General features: G+C 43.3%; 1 protein-coding gene and 1 pseudogene across 1 annotated transcript in view; both read left to right on the top strand.

The window, feature by feature from the left end:
- The first annotated feature begins 1,459 nt into the window (after window positions 1–1,459).
- LOC124792957 (UNC93-like protein) overlaps window positions 1,460–18,869 on the top strand; it is an 82,258-nt gene continuing 64,848 nt past the window's right edge. Inside the window, exon 1 of the mRNA XM_047257982.1 lies at window positions 1,460–3,364. Coding sequence (XP_047113938.1) covers window positions 2,484–3,364 — 881 coding nt within the window. The 5' untranslated portion in view covers window positions 1,460–2,483. The remainder of the gene's footprint in view (window positions 3,365–18,869) is intronic.
- LOC124726632 lies at window positions 12,238–12,355 on the top strand (annotated as a pseudogene).

Raw genomic sequence — 18,869 nt, 5'->3', positions numbered from 1 at the left:
GCAAATGAGGTGTGCGCTGTGCTTTAAAAACGTGTTTGAAGTGTTATTCTTATGATGACGAACAGCTGAGGCTTAGATGTGAGTAGTTCGTGTACATAGGTTATAGTGTGTGCGAAACATTATTCCTGAGAGACATTAAATAAGTGCAGTCTACTGGCAACTCAAGGGTTGGGTGTAGTCGCCAATGGCCCTTTGGTCGCGACTCGCAGTTATTGAGATGTGTTGACTTGGAGACTAGAAGATTAGGTATTACAGCTTTCCTAACTATTCTGGCGAGATGTGGTAAGTCCACATGGCAGAAAGCGTAAATGGTAGCTTCCCGGCACAGATAAGCTGGGTTGCGGCACTTGTAAATCATAAGCTTTTACATAATGACGTTTTAGTGTGTGGCTTTGGTATCACGGATAACGGCACATTGACGTTTGGGCAAGCTCTGTGAACTCGGATGGGCCTATCTTTGAATTTGTTTCATGGAATGAGGAATGCTGTCCCGTATGGAGACTTGCAGAATATAGATGTAGGTGCAGAACTTGTCACTCTTTCGTAACGTGCTGCATAGTCGTCACAGGAAAAGGCAAGATAATACCGTGGCCGGTCGGACCTAGTACTCAGCACTGCAAGTGCTACACGAGAGCACAAACACACGTGTCTTTGATTTACGTTAAATAGCAGGACATTGGTACAGGAAGGGAAAGAATTGCCTTGAAGATTAGATAGTAATAACCATAAACAAGGAAGTGTGTACACAGGAGTGTTATGTGAAAAGTGCAACATTCGTCACTTAATTCAACTACAAAATATTATTTTCATTAAATCTGCGCTTATTCCGTGAAGCAATGACAAATCACTAAACAGGTTTCTCAAATGTTCGAAAAAGATTACAACGTCAACTAACGCCTCTAAAAAAGTGGAATTACACTTTGGCAACTCCGGTGACCTGTATGTACGAGTATATCTTCCTAACTATAAAACATTTTATTTCACCCTCGAAGTGGCCGAAAATTATATACACTAATGCGTAGGATTGTACAGCACTAATAATCCACGGTGGTATTAGCAAATGTGGGGCCGTAATTAGCAGGTTACACCAAAATCGCTGTATATGATAGATTGTGGTAGCATTAATCGCCCAAAAATATGTAAACAATATTCTAAAACAGTTGTATATTAGATGTAAACTTCTGTCAGCTCTTGGCATCACCGTCAGAAATCTTATTCTAACACTCACTGCAACAATAAAAATGATAAAAAAGAAAAAAACATCAACATAGAATTCGATACAGTCAACTGTGGCAAAGTTGTAATTGTCTTAGTAAGCGGGTTCTCTTACGCTTTGGTGGTATCTTTGGAAACAAGGTCGACTTCAACAGTTGTTTCCGCTAATCTACACGTGCTTGTGTCTTATCCTATCGCGTCCGCGGTGGAAACTTTCATTCCGTGTTGCACCTGTCCAGTCTTGTCGTAGCTGCATGCTGAAAGAATAGGAACTGTGGAGCAAGAACCAGTGTACTGTGTAACGTGGTGTGGTCGCTAAGGTTGTTTATGCAAACAGGTTCCATGAAACATTTAGTGGCTGGAATTTACGATTTCTGTGATTCTCTTTCATCCGGACAAACTCCAGTGCCGTAGCGGTCTCTGCCGATATGTAGTTGAATGTCGTAGTTGGCTGGCGTGACTATCAGCAGGCCATATGCTTCACATCTGCAACTAATTATGTCCCACTGATGGATATATCGGCGTGAGCGGATCAGCCACAGTACACCCGTAAGTGTGTCTTAGGAAGATTCTCAGGTAAGTGTGTAGTGCATTTTACACAGTTCTTCCCCTTGTATATCTGATAAGAATAAACGCACTGAAATTTTCAATGGACACGAAATAACACCCTTACATAAGAGATTGTTTGCTTTTAGCAGTGGCAGATACAGTGATACAGTGATTATATGAAAGACTGTACTGTCAGTAAACAAAACAAAATCCCCAGTAGCAGAAGTCTGAAGTTTATACTGAATCACTGGCGTCATGATAAGGAAGTTAGGTGAAGGTGTATTCTAGCCGGATTTAGTAGACACCTGACGACGAGTACACCAATGCGGATTGTGTTTTGAAATATTATATTTAAAGCACGCACTATGATCGTGTCTCCTACCATTTTCTCAACAAAGTTGCACATTCATTGACTAGTATCTATGCACAAGCGATGGGAAAGGAAACTGTGAATCTGGGTGTCCATAACAACGCCATTCTCATAGAAGGTTTCAGATTTTTCTGTGGTTCAGAAGTATTGTCTCATAAATCCTTTAGTGTAAGTGATGGTCCCTTTAACTTGTGTCTAAGTTGTTAGAAAAGTAAACTACATGTTTTAACACGCTAGCGCCGTGTAACGTGAGATGTGCCTTATATGCATTTAAGTTTCTCGAAGTTCAGTAGTGCGATATAGGTTTACCACATACGGATGTAGGTTTGTCGTTAATGATAACGTGGTAATGAAACCGTCTAGGCCTCATGGATTCAGCTTAGATATGAGACGCGCCAGTTTGCCAGCCATTCTTGAGGAGGTGGTGCCAGAAAATCAGCAGCCGCATGAAAAAAGCAACAGTTGCACCTATAGTAACGACAACAGTCGTAATTTGACTTTTGTTGAACGACTGAATCGCTTGACCAGTCCGTTGTTCCCTCAGTGCAACAGTATTCATTCAGTGGATGAGTGTTCAGAAACAAGTAGCTGTGGAAGCGTTGTACAAACAGCTGAAGGGAACGAGAAAGACTCGAGCGCAGTGAAAAGAATCGTTAATCCCAACCTGAAGAAGCCCTTCAAAAAAATGGCATCTGAACCGATTCTAGTACACAGAGTAGATACAGGAAATTCTGACCAGTTGCTGTCCAAAAAAGGAATAGGTGAAAGCAGTTCTCGTGACCAGTTCCGTGGTAGTTCACCCGAGCAGGAGATGCCTAAACAAATCACGGAGGGCGTGAACGGTGGATGCGTCGATACCTCCCGCTCGGACGCCTCCCGTTACGACGACGTGAAGCCCACTGCAGGAGGTGTGGGTCGTGTGATGACGCAGTGTGTGTTCTTGAACGAGTCCTTTGTAGGCGACTCAGGCAGTAAGCCAGATGGGGCTTCGTCATCCAGTGGGGCAGTGGCGGCTGGGCCACAGGTGGACACAGGGCCAGAGCGGCGCCGGCTGGTGGTGGGCGTGCTGTGTTTGAGTGCGGCCTTCATGCTGCACTTCACGGCACACGACGGCGCCGTCACCCTCCAAAGCACCGTCAACGGCGCTGCAGACCTGGGGACGCGGGCGCTGGTCGTGCAGTGCGTCGTGCTGGTCGTCTCCTGCGCCCTCCTGCCGTCTCTGGTCATCAGGTACTGCCCCAAGCACAGTGTAACAAACGCTACTCATACTGAACTAAAGGCCAGGGCTACATTTGTCCTGCAGCCTCGTTGTTCGCACATTGCCAGCGTGGTCTGGCTGTGATGATACAAACCAAATATGGTCTGATTGAATCCGCCATGGTTAAAATCTGTTTTCAAACAATGGAAAATTCAGGATGGAATGTAACAATATTATGAGAAGGAAAGTTGCTACTCATCATGTACGGATGCACACACACACGCTCACGCAAACGCAACTCACACACACGACTGCAGCCGGCCGTTGTGGCAGAGCGGTTCTAGGCGCTTCAGTCCAGAACCGCACTGCTGCTGCGGTCGCAGGTTCGAATCCTGCCTCGGGCATGGATGTGTGTGCTGACCTTAGGTTAGTTAGGTTTAAGTACACTACTGGCCATTAAAATTGCTACACCAACAAGAAATGCAGGTGATAAACGGGTATTCATTGGACAAATACATTATACTGAGCTCTTTAACTTTTTTACTAAGGTACCGTGACCAGGGCATAATTCTGAAGTTTGCCAGATTAGTACATTTTATAAAAACGACGTCTATGAATAAGATTTTAACAAAAGCTGGCTCTGCTATCGTGGAGAGGATCCACTTTACTCGCCGAAAATTAGACCTGGTTTCTGAAGAACTGTATCGCCTGCACCTGAAGATGTCTGTGGAGATACCCTACGATTCTTGGAATTGGATTGATGGTACAACTTGGGCCAAATCAGACTGGATCCGTGAGGTGGCGACATCCCGACAGACTCCAAAATTTAGTCGACTGAAGACGACATCGCAGCGAGAAACTGTTATTCGACGCCCTGTTATTAATATGACAGGTAGAGATTTGGACGATGCTACGATGATGGTTTTGAGTAAGGGACTGAATTTTGCACCCACGACACAGGTTCTGCCATTGCCTTCGTTTATCAGTGCCATTGAAGAAGCTGTTCGACCACTTCCCTCTGATTCAGCAGAGGAAATAAGACGTGAAACATGCCGTGCAATTATGAAGGCTCGCCCACAAAGGAGCAATATATCTGTGGCAGAGAGGGCTGCTCTACGCAAGCTTAGCCTGGATACTCAGTTGGTGGTACTCCCAGCAGATAAAGGTAATGCTACTGTTTTATTGTCTCGGGACGAATACCATGATAAAATGTACAATTTATTGAGTGATAGCATGTACCGGAAGATCAGCAGGGATCCCACTAATCGAGTGGCAAAGAAAACTGTTTCGCTTCTGAGTGATTCTCCCTTTCCACCAGACGTTGTTCGGAGATTGAAACCAAGTGGTCCGGTGCCTCCTAGACTTTATGGTCTACCAAAGGTCCACAAGAAAGATGTTCCTCTACGCCCCATACTGAGTAACATAGGCTCTCCGACCTATGACGTTGCCAAACATCTGGCATCATTGTTGAGGCCTCTTGTGGGAAAATGTACTCACCACATAAGAAACTCGGCTGACTTCATTAGTAAACTGAAATCATTGAAAATGAATCCGTCTGATATATTAGTTAGTTTTGATGTGGTGGCTTTATTTACAAAGGTTCCCCTTCCAGAATCTCTACAACTTATTGAAAGAAGTTTTGACGAAGAGATTTCAGCTTTATTTAAACATGTTCTGACCTCCACATATTTCTTATTGAACAACGAATTTTTTGAACAGACGGACGGAGTCGCCATGGTTAGTCCCTTATCCCCTCTGGTGGCCAATTTATTTATGGAGGACTTCGAGGAGAAGGCGCTTGAATCTGCTGACTTGAAACCCACGGTATTCTGGAGGTATGTTGATGACACCTTTGTAGTTTGGCCCCATGGTGAAGACAACTTGCAAGACTTTTTAAGACATCTGAACTCCCTCCACGATCAAATAAAGTTCGCAATGGAAATTGAAAAAGAGGGATGCGTTCCATTCTTGGATGTTCTGGTTCGCCGCAGAGAGGATGGCACTTTGGGACATGAAGTGTATAGGAAGCCGACACACACCAATCTGTATTTACGTGCAAATAGCTGCCACCATCCTGCCCAGACAATGAGTGTTCTCCGAACTTTGACTCACAGAGTGCATATTATTTCTGACGAAAGCAGTCTGCAAGATGAACTTTCCCACTTACAAAGAGTGTTTGAAGACAATGGGTACTCTCCACAACAAATACAGAGGGCACTGAAAATGAAACCGAAAGAGGCCACAAAGAAAGCAGAAGATGATGAAGAAACCTTTAAATCGATGGGCTTCCTGCCATATGTGGGTAGCCTCTCATCAAAAATAGGACGCATTCTCGGCAGACACAAAATAAAAGTGATTTTTCGTCCTCCACCTAAGACAGCTGCACTTGTGGGCTCCGTCAAAGATGATTTGCTGCTCCGAAAATCTGGAGTTTACAAAATTCACTGTGAATGTGGCCTTTCTTACATCGGACAAACAGCTCGTACTGTCCAAGAAAGATGTACAGAACACCAGAGGTACACACGCCTTTTACAACCTAAAAAGTCGGCCGTGGCAGAGCACTGTATTGATAATTGTCACAGTACGTTGTATGACAACGTCGAAATTTTGGCAACTACATCGTCACTTTGGGACTCGATAGTAAAGGAGGCAATTGAAATTCGCTTGACGACGAACTTAATTAATAGAGACAGTGGTTTCAATCTTGATAAATCCTGGAATCCGGCACTTGCTGTAATAAACTCGCAAAGACGTCGTCACAGTGCAGCTCACAATGATATATCGATATGCCAACAAAGATCAACTGCGGAGTCATAGATACAACTCGCTCATTATGCACGTCTCTGCCGCCGACCAACGTCTCTGGCGCAATTGCATCTGTGGCCGCATGCGCAGTCGCGCCGTACAACAGCATAAAAGGACGAAGCAAGCACTGGGGCGGCAGTCTTGCGGCTCACTCTGAAGATGGCTGAACGTTTTACAGCCGAAATATTAGAAGAAGAAGGAGATTTCTTGCGGCTGCACACCCGAAACTTAATGGAACATTATACTAGAACTGACATGTGATTACATTTTCACGCAATTTGGGTGCATAGATCCTGAGAAATCAGCACCCAGAACAACCACCTCTGGCCGTAATAACGGCCTTGATACGCCTGGTCATTGAGTGAAACAGATCTTGGATGGCGTGTACAGGTACAGCTGCTCGTGCAGCTTCAACACGATACCACAGTTCATCAAGAGTAGTGACTGGCGTATTGTGACGAGCCAGTTGCTCGGCCACCATTGACCAGACGTTTTCAGTTGGTGAGAGATATGGAGAATGTGCTGGCCAGGGCAGCAGTCGAACATTTTCTGTGTCCAGAAAGGCCCGTAGAGGACCTGCAACATGCGGTCGTGCATTATCCTGCTGAAATGTAGGGTTTCGCAGGGATCGAATGAAGGGTAGAGCCACGGGTCGTGACACATCTGAAATGTAACGTCCACTGATCAAAGTGCCGTCAATGCGAACAAGAGGTGACCGAGACGTGTAACCAATGGCACCCCATACCATCACGACAGGTGATACGCCATATGGCGATGACGAATACACGCTTCCAATGTGCGTTCACCGCGATGTCGCCAAACATGGATGCGACCATTATGATGCTGTAAACAGAACCTGGATTCATCCGAAAAAATGACGTTTTGCCATTCGTGCACCCAGGTTCGTCGTTGAGTACACCATCGCAGGCGCTCCTGTCTGTAATGCAGCGTCAACGGTAACCGCAGCCATTGTCTCCGAGCTGACAGTCCATGCTGCTGCAAACGTCGTCGAACTGTTCGTGCAGATGGTTGTTGTCTTGCAAACGTCCCCATCTGTTGACTCAGGGAGACGTGGCTGCACGATCCGTTACAGCCATGCGGATAAGATGCCTATCATCTCGACTGCTAGTGATACGAGGCCGTTGTGATCCAGCACGGCGTTCCGTATTACCCTCCTGAACCCACCGATTCCATATTCTGTTAACAGTCATTGGATCTCGACCAACGCGAGCAGCAATGTCGCGATACGATAAACCGCAATCGCGATAGGCTACAATCGGACCTTTATCAAAGTTCGAAACGTGATGTTACGCATTTCTCCTCCTTAAACGTGGGATCACAACAACGTTTCACCAGGCAACGCCGGTCAACTGCTGATTGTGTATGAGCAATCGGTTGGAAACTTTTCTCATGTCAGCACGTTGTAGGTGTCGCCACCGGCGCCAACCTTGTGTGAATGCCCTGAAAAGCTAATCACTTGCATATCACAGCATCTTCTTCCTGTCGGTTAAATTTCGCGTCTGTAGCACGTCATCTTCCTGGTGTAGCAGTTTTGATGGTCAGTAGTATAGTTCTAAGGGTAGGGGACTGATGACCTCAGATGTTAAGTCCCATAGTGCTCAGAACCATTTGAACACATGACTGCAGTCTCAGGCAACTGAAACCACACTCCAAAATGCTAGTGTGGTTTCAGTTGCCTGAGACAGCAGTCGTGTGTGTGAGTTGCTTTTGCTTGAGTGTGTTTGTGCGTATGTGTATCTTTTGTTGACGAAGGTCTTAATGGCCAAAATCTTTGATTGTGAGAGTCTTTTTGCTGTGCCTATCTGCGACTCAGCTTCTCCACTATACGGTGAGTAGCAACTTTCCTTCTCGTAATATTGTCAAAATTTGTTTTAATACATATCTGAAAAATGAAAGGTCAGACACTGTCCTCTGCTATTAAAAGTAAACTAAAGCCGTACAGCATTGCTGGCTGGGAAATTACAACTGATAGCTTTAGCTATATCACCAGAAAAGGTTTCCTTCTGCCGCTCACAGTGGCTCTTCCTCGAGGATATGTGAGAGCTGATCCTTACGTGTATTTTGAAGTGTATGTAAGTGTAATGGATATGTGTATATTGTGGTGTTACTTTTTGTGTTGTATGACGATGATGGAGAGGAAACAGGATGAAACAAGACACCTGTACCTAGCCCATTCCTCTCGAACAGCAGTGAGGGAAATGCTGCTCTTGAGGTTCCCATCCCTCGGACAGATAACCATCAACAGTGTTACGTGCCAGCACTTCATGAAACCTGCAGAGAGGTTTGGAATTTATTCCAGAATAAAATTAAAATAACTGCAGCCCTCGGTCGCGAAAATGAAGTCTTTTTGACCTAGGTTTCGGTCACTTCTAAGAATGCCGTCATCAGAAATAAAAGATTTAAAACTAGCTTGTTACGTATAAAATAAATATGAAGCAATAACGCTTTAGCCACAAAATATTAAAATAGAAGACACAGAGGCAGGCAGCTAAGGGCTGTGACCACTAGCACAGGTCGACATGTGGAGCAGCCCTTAGTTGCCTGCCTCTATGTTTTCTATTTTAACATTTAGTGACTAAGGCGTTATCACTTCATATTCATTTTATATGTGACATGCTAGTTTTAAACGTTTTATTTCTGATGAAGGCACTCTTAGAAGTGGCCGAAACCTAGTTCAAAAAGACTTCATTTTCGCCACCGAGGGCTGCAATTGTTTTAATTTTACCTTTTAACGGTCGCATGTTTAAAGCTTTAGCCCAGAATGTTGGCGCAGTCGGCTGATAAGGAATTCTACACCACCACCTCTCCCCCCTCCTCCCCCCTTGAGGGTCAAAGGTTGGCAGCGAAACTTTTATCCGCAAACAGAGTTCGAACGAGCTTACCACAAAGTTGAGCGTCACTGCAAAGGCATGGACATTCAGCACATGTGGAAGTGTGTGTCTACTGTGTAAACGTGTCCATTCTTGTAAAAGAAGACATTTGAAATGCAGACTGTAACAGCACATCGTAAATAATTAGTTGCCAGATGTATTGTATTGTATTAAACTGGGGACCTAGAAACGACGGAGAGGCTTCGACCTGCCATAGCCATCAGTGGTTCACAACCCCACAACAGGCCACAGCAGTCCATCCACCCCACCGCCGCCCCACACCGAACCCAGGGTTCAAAAAATGGTTCAAATGGCTCTGAGCACTATGGGACTTAACTTCTGAGGTCATCAGTCCCCTAGAACTTAGAACTACTTAAACCTAATTAACCCAAGGACACCACACACATCCATGCCCGAGGCAGGATTCGAACCTTCGACCGTAGCGGTCGCGCGGTTCCAGACTGTAGTGCCTTGAACTGCTCGGCTACCCCGGCCGGCGAACCCAGGGTTATTGTGCGGTTCGACCCCCAGTGGACCCCCCCTCCCCCCCCCCCCCGCCTCCCCCAGGAACATCTCATACCAGATGGTTGCGTAGTAGAGTTATTATGGTGTATGCATACGTGGAAATGGTGTTCGCGCAGCAACCGCCGACACATTGCACATTGTAATTGAGGTGGAATAAGGGTAACGAGCCCGCATTCGCCGAGGTAGATGGAAAACCGCCTTAAAAACCATCCACTGGCTGGCCGGCACATGGGACCTCGACACAAATCTGCTGGGTGAATTCATGCCAGGGACTGGCACGCCTTCCCGCTCGCGAAGCAGTGCGTTAGATCGCGCGGCTAGCCAGGCTGGCTCGCCAGATGTTAAGTGTAGGTCTTCGTCTCACTGTTGGATTTCGTCCCACTGTTGTGGCGCAACAGCCAGTCACAATGCAGGCTGTTCTCAGAAGTAATCGAAGGATCTGAATTATTTATCAGTTATGCATTACACCTCTCAGTCACAGTATAACATGGCACACATATCAATTAAACGGCAATAAACCTGGACACACATTTTTACAATCCTCGTTTTATCAAGAGAAAGCACACAGGTATTCCTACGGAGTCAGTGATTATGTAAGTATTGACTCGCTAACTAAGTTGCAGACAGACATTTAATAAGAAATCCACCAGCAGTTTTCTTCAAATATGGGCAGATGTAGCGCAGTGTCATTCTAGAGAGACGTAACATCCATATTCCCCCAACTCATGGATCATACTGTATCAGCAACAGACATTTCAGAAAAACGTTTAGCGACAAATATATATCTGCTTATACCACATTTACTGCGATCTTTGATGCCTGACGAGAGGCTACCATGATCTGAAAAGCTCCGTCAAGTCTGAAATCAAAGTCACACTTACAGTACTAAGGTGTGACGCCATATCGTGTGTTAAATCTGGTGTGGTATCCCATCGACAGACATAAAGATGTCATGGCGCTTACTGCAAACACAACCAAGCAGTTATAACTATCTAATGTAAAACTGAATAACTCTGTCTCGTTTGACAGTTAATCCTCACATGCCCAACAAGTATTGTATTGTAAAATAAGGTGTACACTTAAGTCAGAAAGACACTTTAGATATATTTGACGCTGAATGTAACAGTATACAATATTTAGTTCTGAATGACGAAGTCAGCAACTAAACAAGCTGAATGTGTGTATACTTGCTGCCTTGACACAAGGGACTTCCTTGTACATCGCATGTAACAGACCGAAGTGCTAATGTAAAAGTGAGTGGACATATTAAATCAGAGTATTATGTAATTCCATCAGCTTGCTTGAAATCGTAATGCTATTTGCATCACACATTGACAATGCAGGCTTCTAAGTTGAGATTAACATCTACATGTCTAACAAGTGTGTATGTTTACGTAATAGTATCAACAACACTATACATCACAGACTGTCAGTTCAGTCATGTGTGGAGTCGCATTTGAACAGCGGCAGAAGGAAGCTTGCCTCACATCGTATGTTCTGTATATGGGCTGACCTAACCAGCCCCAATGTATTGCACTTAAACGTGCATATCATATGGTGAACTCGTGACAGTGCTGCTTCAGGAGGTGAATTCAGATGTATTTCCAGTCTGTGCAGGCTACAAGTAGCATTTAATATTTAACACAAGACAGGTGTACCACACACACACACACACACACACACACACACACACACACACACTGACGATAAAAAACTCAACACCAAAAAATAATTGATGTAGAGTAATGAAAGTTTGAGAATACATTCGTTTAGCTAACATATTTAGGTGATTAACATTGCAAGTGATAAGCCATTGCAAACGTGAAATGCCAGTATATTAATAACCGATATAACCCCCAGAATGTTGAATGCAAACATACAAACGCATGTGCATTGTGTTGTACAGGTGCGGAATTTCAATTTTTGGAATGGTGTTGCATGCCTGTTTCACTTGGTTTGCGAATGAAGGGACGATTAATGCTGGTTGTTGATGTCCGATGACGCCCCGTATGTGCTCCGTTGGAGACAGATCTGGTGATCGAGCAGGCCATGGTAACACTCTGTACGGCATGTAGGGTAAAAACAGCAGTATATGGGCTGTCATTATCCTGCTGGAAAACACCCCCTGTATGCTGTTAATGAATCACAGCACAACACGTCGACTCACCAGACGGATGTACAAATATGCAGTCACAGTGCATGGGATAACCACGAGAGTGCTCCCGCTGTCATACGAAATCGCATCTCAGACCATAAATCTAGGTTTAGCTGCAGTGCGGCTAGTACTGCTGGTCAGATAGCAGCTTCAGATTCAGAACAATGCGACAGAGCCCTACGGCAAACATGATGGCCTTCCCTCTCGGCAGAGTCTTGGGGGCGCCTGGAGGCCGGTCTTCTTGCGACCGTATATTCTGATGACCACCTCTGCCAGCAGTCATGAACTGCGGCAAAATTCCTGCCAAGTCTTTTTGCAGTATAGCAGAAGGAATACCCAGCTTCTCGTAGCCTTAATCTACGAACTCTTTCAATCTCATTGCGATGTTGGTAATAGCGTCTTTGCGGCCTTGCAGGCATACTTGACTAATAGCAACACACCACATCCAATTTCAAAGAAACTAACACATACGACGCTTACAGCGTCTATTTAAAGCAACCCTGATTTGCATCCTCATGGTGACGCTACTGCCAATTGCCTTGCCGCAATGGTAACACCGGTTCCCGTCAGATCACCGAAGTTAAGCGCTGTCGGGCTGGGCTAGCACTTGGTTGGGTGACCATCCGGTGTCTCGAGCGCTGTTGGCAAGCGGGCTACACTCAGCCCTTGTGAGGCAAACTGAGGAGCTACTTGATTGAGAAGTAGCAGCTCCAGTCTCCGAAACTGGCATACGGCCGGGAGAGTGGTGTGCTGACCACATGCCCCTCCATATCCACATCCAATGACGCCTGTGGGCTGGGGACGACACGGCGGCCGGTCGGTATCGTTTGACCTTCATGGCCTGTTCGGGAGGAGCTTCGTTAGTGACGCTGCTAGCGCCACTCTTACGTGACCTGCGTAAAATCTGAATAGATATAATCCTTCAGTTGTAAAAATATGCCTATCAAATTTCCGTTTGTGTTACAAAGCTCCTCCTTAGTACTAAGATTTTTTTTTCAATCAATTTATGTATAGGGTGAGCCACGTAAGACGTAACACCCCATTTAGTTCGTGAACGGTTGCACATATCGAAACGCGTTTTCGGTAAATGTTAGAGCGTCGAGGGGTACGTAATTTTTGTTTGGTTAATGTTTTAGCGCTGGTGTCAGTGGGGATATTGAAGCAAGGACGTGTTTTTAAATAAAACCGTATAATTTTTAGAAGTTCATTCGATAGCTGTTGAGAAGACAATTACAGTGATACAGCGTTTGTTAATACTGAGGTTAATACCTGTCGTAAAAAATTCGAGAAATGTCCTAGGATTTAAGAACAAGGTGGCCGAAATTGGCATCGGCGGTGTTTGCAGAGCTCTTCGCTGTGTGAAAATGGTTCAAATGGCTCTGAGCACTATGGGACTTAACATCTGAGGTCATCAGTCTCCTAGAAGTTAGACCTACTTAAACCTAACTAACCTAAGGACATCACACACATCCATGCCCGAGGCAGGATTCGAACCTGCGACCGTAGCAGTCGCGCGGTTCCGGACTGAAGCTCCTAGAACCGCTCTGCCACAACGCCCGGCTTCGCTGTGTCAGAATGTCAACACATTTACTGTTTATTTGTCTGCATTGTGGGCGCTCATTTCTGCTTCAACATTCGTTGCGTGCAGACGTGTACACCAATAAGGAGGAGTTGAATGTACTATTTTTATATGCTGAATGTAAATGAAATGCCGTACAGTGGAATAGGGCTATCTATGCGGATTGCTAATGTCTGAGGCCCAAGAAAACTGCACGAGTTATTAAGACGCTATTGAGAACGGGCTGCTTGAATGTCTAAAGAGAACAAGAAAGATGAATGCAACTGATAGAGAACACGAAGAAGCTGTTCTGGCTACGACGCTAATGAATCCACACCGTGGTGTGAGACATATTACAAAGGAATGTGGAACCAGCCAGATGAGTGTCATTCCCATCGAGCATCAACAGAATTTCCATCCCCACTAGCCGCCACTACACCAGGTACTCGACGACCCTGATTTCGAACGCCGTACGGAATTTTGTCGGTTTGCCCTTCAGCATCTGAGAAATGACCCTACGTTTTTCCAGCGTGTGCGTTTTACCGAAGAAACAGCGTTTACTAACCACGCTAACGCAAATTTGCGTAATATGCAGTAGTGGGAAAATCCACACTGGTTTCGCCAGGTGCAACATCATCGGCCGCGGAGCGTAAACGTATGGTGCGGCATCATTGGAAATTACATTGTGTGACTTTACTTCGTGTCATGCGTTCTAAATGCACATTCTTCATTCGTATGCACACTTTCTGAGGAACATTCTGCCGATTCTGCCAGTTCTTCCAGTAGAGATACCACTGAATATTCGGTAGTGTATGTGGCTGCAACACGACGATTGTCCAGCTCACTCGTCCCGTGTTGCAACGCAAATACTGAATGAGAAATTTCCTGTACGTTGGCTAGGACGAAATTCTGTTCTCAAATGGCCTGTTAAGTCCTCCGATTTGACTCCTCTTGATTTCTTTCTCTGGAGAGCAGTCAAACATCTCTATGACAAAGCCCCAACTACGCCAGACGGTATGTACCATCGAATCGCCATTGCATGTTCTATTATATCTGTTCATCGTTTTCTCGAACGGCGATTGCAAATGTGCCTTTCAGTCTATGGCCAACAGTTTGAGCACATGCTTAAATAAAGGATCAAGTTCTTTCTTGGGAGACAAAATTTGTGTTATATGATTTGGGTGACTACCAAATCATTGTTAGTGAATTTTTTATTTCATTTATTTGTGTATGAAATTGTGTTGCAATCTCAAATAAATCGACAGCGTGTACTGCACGTAGCTGATAACACTACCATTACACGCTTACGTTCTGTATGAAACGACGTTACGTTAAGAAGAATATTTATTTTGCGGTGTAGAAGTGGTCACCAAAGTATTTTGAATAAACTGTTTAGTTCAACTAATGTATCCCATATGATATAACTTGAAGCAGTGTAGGCAGATACAGTTGTCCAACAGCTTATGTACCTCCAAGAAGCACGCAGCCACGTACAGGAAAATATAGCTCAAATCTTCCTTCTACAATTCAGATGCTCAATACAGTAGTTGCTGTTTTCAGAGTATAAGAGCTCTTTATTTTTGAAGAATGAACAAATGACTTCCCAGTTTGAGATTTACGTAAATCTGGGAGGATACACAAATGCGAAGTAGTTTTCATAAGCCTTTTTTGATATCTAGATTCTATCCTATGTTGTATTTCCATATACAAGATTCCTATGTGAACCCGCATCTAGGGCGTAAGCTGGTCAAAGAAAATAAGGTTCCACTACCAGTCACAATAAAAGATTATTTATTCGTCGCACTCGCGGTTTCGGGCTTGTGCCCATCTTCAGGTGTTCATACATTCATGTACATATTTATACTGCTGGGCATCAGTGTATAAATACAAAAAATATTTGCTGGTGACTAAACAGATTCAAGTGGAACAATTGTAAGTGGCAAGGCAGCATTTGTCGAAAATATATCTGTACTTACGTAAAGATGAAGCATCATTATTATAATTACGCTGTGGTGACAGTTTTTCCACTTAGTTGCACATTTGTGATCATTTTCACGTCCACATATCAGTTTTATAAAGTTTAGCTGCATACTCTCTGTAAGTTATCTGCTGAACTGCATATTCCTAGATACAACTACTGTGAACTACTATGAAAGCATCTGGCGCATGACGAAAGGAATTAATATACTGGATGATGTATGTAAGGAGATAGATATCGTATATGTTGTCAATAAGGCTTGTCATGTTTCAGATTGAATTTTAGCTGAGAAAGCCAGACAAATACGTCGGATACAGGACAATGGTATAGAATAACGTACTGCAGCATTCGCAGTTGCTAAAGCAATGTGTGTTAATTTTGATCTGGGTGCCGGAAAAACTTTATAAACAAATTAAGAATACACAAAAGAAACACAAGAAAAAAATCCATAGGCTAAAAATTTCATTCAGCCAGAGGGTGCAGCAGCTAAAAGTGTCTTGAAGCAGAAAACACTAAAAAGTATCAAAGCACTTCGGGCTCTACTAATACCTAAGGCGTCTAGTAGAATCATCTCGTTTCTGATTCGTGTGCTTTTGGGACTATGAGAAATTGAATCATTAGCAGGGGGGCCAACTGCCTTAGGCCAAACAATAAAGAATGTACAAGACATAGAGGAGCAGCCACTAGAAGCTAGAACGCATAATATGAAAATGGAGGCCATCACTATTGGTAAAGGATTATATTTAAAACCGCAGAGGAAAGGACTTGCACTGTTCATAAAAAAATCTCATAGAAATACTAGTGGGCAGGGTGCTTACAAAACCAGATCTACTTGAATTCATCAGAATACTCGAAATCCCAAGATTTGTGGAATGGTTATGTGGCATACGCTGCCAAAGTTGATGTGGAAATCCAAATAATATGCGATTGTCAGTTTAGATGATACAGGGTAATATGGGACTCGCTGGCTTGGGAATGTTAAGAAAAACAGGAATAATGTGCACTGTCTTCATTCAAATGGTGATTTCAGACCACTAGAAGAATTGTACCAATACTTTACCAACAAAATCTAGATGTTCTACGTTCTTCGAATTTGATTCATATCTGTGACATTTCTGCGTGATATTTCTCCTAAAGGTTGCATAAAAACAGGCAGTATGGACACCACTGCATCAGCTGAAGGTTAGATGTGATGTCACACATTCTTACTTCAAATGAAAGTGGGTCAGTATTAAGAGCAAACTATTTTGTCCCCACAGATCGAAACAATGAGGAGTGGAGTTTTACACTGTTCGGTCTGCAAACGTAGAACAGCATCTTGATAGTTGCAAAATTATGGAAGTACCCTCCTTTCATGCAATACTGACTATTTGAATGCGTATGTAAAACGATTTGAAAAAAATCTTTGTATTACTTGCAAACGATACTACGTTTAAAACAGAGATAAAAACAATGGAAGATACAGAAGACTATAGCCATGAAGGTTAAATAGGATCACTACTAGGTTTCTCAATGAGCCAAGTTTTGGAGAATAATAGGGAGTCAGATCAGTTGGTCTGTATTCTACCTGTCAGCATGAACTGTGTTGAATGTAATATCACAATTAATTCGTACCTTAATGATAGATTAATCCATATAACCCACAGACTCTTGCCAATGTGGGGCGAGGTTATAACACTATTGTCGTGCCTTGCAATCTCATACGCCTCCCAGTGACTATTCAGACAATAGACCATCTCGAATATAGCACTGTAAACCAAGACGTGAATCTAGTCAGTTTTAACAGTGAGTATATCGTAGAATGCATTCACTGGAAGCATAATGGGCATAAAGTATTAAAACGCTGCACACACCTGTGAGAACACCATTTCACATTGGAAGCAGCATATGATAACGCATTAGGAATCTAGAACTGGAACCTAGCAATGAAATCACTTGTTATAACATCATTAATCATGGATATTTCACCCACAAATCTTTTGCTTTGGCGATGCTTAATAGCAACAAGATAAGAATTCTCATTCAGCATCATGATGATTTAACTATTTTGGCCAACAGTTTCCTATACTTGAAACGAAGATTTATGTAGAAGAATCATCATACCTCTCCAGCAGTGAGATCGCAACTTATATGTAAGGCATTCTCCTTCCGGTTTCAATAAATAGGGTATGAACTTAATGGAATCGAGATCGACCGAACAAGAAACATTGTAATCACATCAACCTTCAAAACATACATCACCACATTGACTTTGAACCTGAATGTTTTACAAAATGCATGGTGGTTCATAGCCAGATGTATATCTACTTCTACATGGATACTTTGCAAATCACACCTGATTGGCTGGCAGAGGGTTCATCAAATCGCCTTCACAATAGTTCTCAATTATTCCAATAGCGAACAGTGCACGGAAAAAACGAACGTCTATATCTTTCAGTGCGAGCTCTGATTTCCTTTATTTTATTATAATTACCGTTTCTCCCTATATAGGTCGGCGTCAACAAAATATTTTCGCATTCGGAGAGGAAAATTGGTGATTGAAATTTCGTGAGAAGATTCCGCGCAATGAAAAACGCCTTTGTTCTAATGGTGATCGAAAGTAATCACTTTAATGACTGTATCCCAGTCAAAATGTTAATGGTGGTTTTTGAGAATGATAGATACAGCATTTTGAATGCCAGACAGTGGCGCAGAGACGTGAAAATAAAATTGTGTTGGATAAACTAGTAATAAACAAAGAGCATGAAACTTTTATATGTGTTGAATGCAGGTGCTTAGGTACCATTAACTATCTGTTCATGGGAACTTCATTAGTATCCAATCCTTTCAGAGATACCCAAACAAATATGGACTATTAAGACATCAATCAAGCTAGAAATGCCTTCATTTGTTATTCTTGTTCTGAAAACAGATAGGAAGAGGAATTAGGAAAACGACTCAAAAGTATTTGACGACTGTAAACTACTCAATGCTAGAGTGTACTTAAATTCTGCGTATGTCGATATGATAACATACGGCTTGAATGGGGTCATAATGATTTCAGTCTGCTGTATTATGCACACACCGTTATGCTCTTCTCATTATGAGGGTGATGAATTTGAATGAATACTCAGTCAACAGGAGTTTAAAGAATTAGCATCCTTAGTGGTGATAGATCGTTCAAAGCAAGACGAGGCAGTGAAAACTTTAACCGTAGTTGTATGTACTGAATTAGAATCACCACAAAACATTAATCCAGGCATTGCAGCATACGCGTTATTGCTGCACGACCATCTCGTGAACTACTCACACCTCACAGCAATCATTTAGAGGTATTGCACGACATGTTTCCTGTTTGACGTAGCCACCTCAGAGTGCAAAAGTCTTCAACAATACATCTGTTCAAAATCTCAAACTGTCAATCAATTCGAACACTCAAGCAAATGGTGACAACAACAGTGCTTATATGTGCACTTCAGATAATGCACATTTATTTTTAAGTTGGATTACCAATAAGTGATACTGTCTTTCAAAACTATGTATTTATATACACAGCTCTTCCTGTGCCTATTTTCACTTTCAAAAAACTATTGTCTTGAATAAATCCATTACCACGTACTAATTCAGTGCATATCTCAGTGTGCAG

Source organism: Schistocerca piceifrons, chromosome 1, assembly GCF_021461385.2.
Source record: "Schistocerca piceifrons isolate TAMUIC-IGC-003096 chromosome 1, iqSchPice1.1, whole genome shotgun sequence".
In the NCBI taxonomy this organism is placed as follows: domain Eukaryota; kingdom Metazoa; phylum Arthropoda; class Insecta; order Orthoptera; family Acrididae; genus Schistocerca; species Schistocerca piceifrons.
Note: the sequence above shows the minus strand (reverse complement) of the source record. Positions and strands in the feature narration are given on the sequence as shown.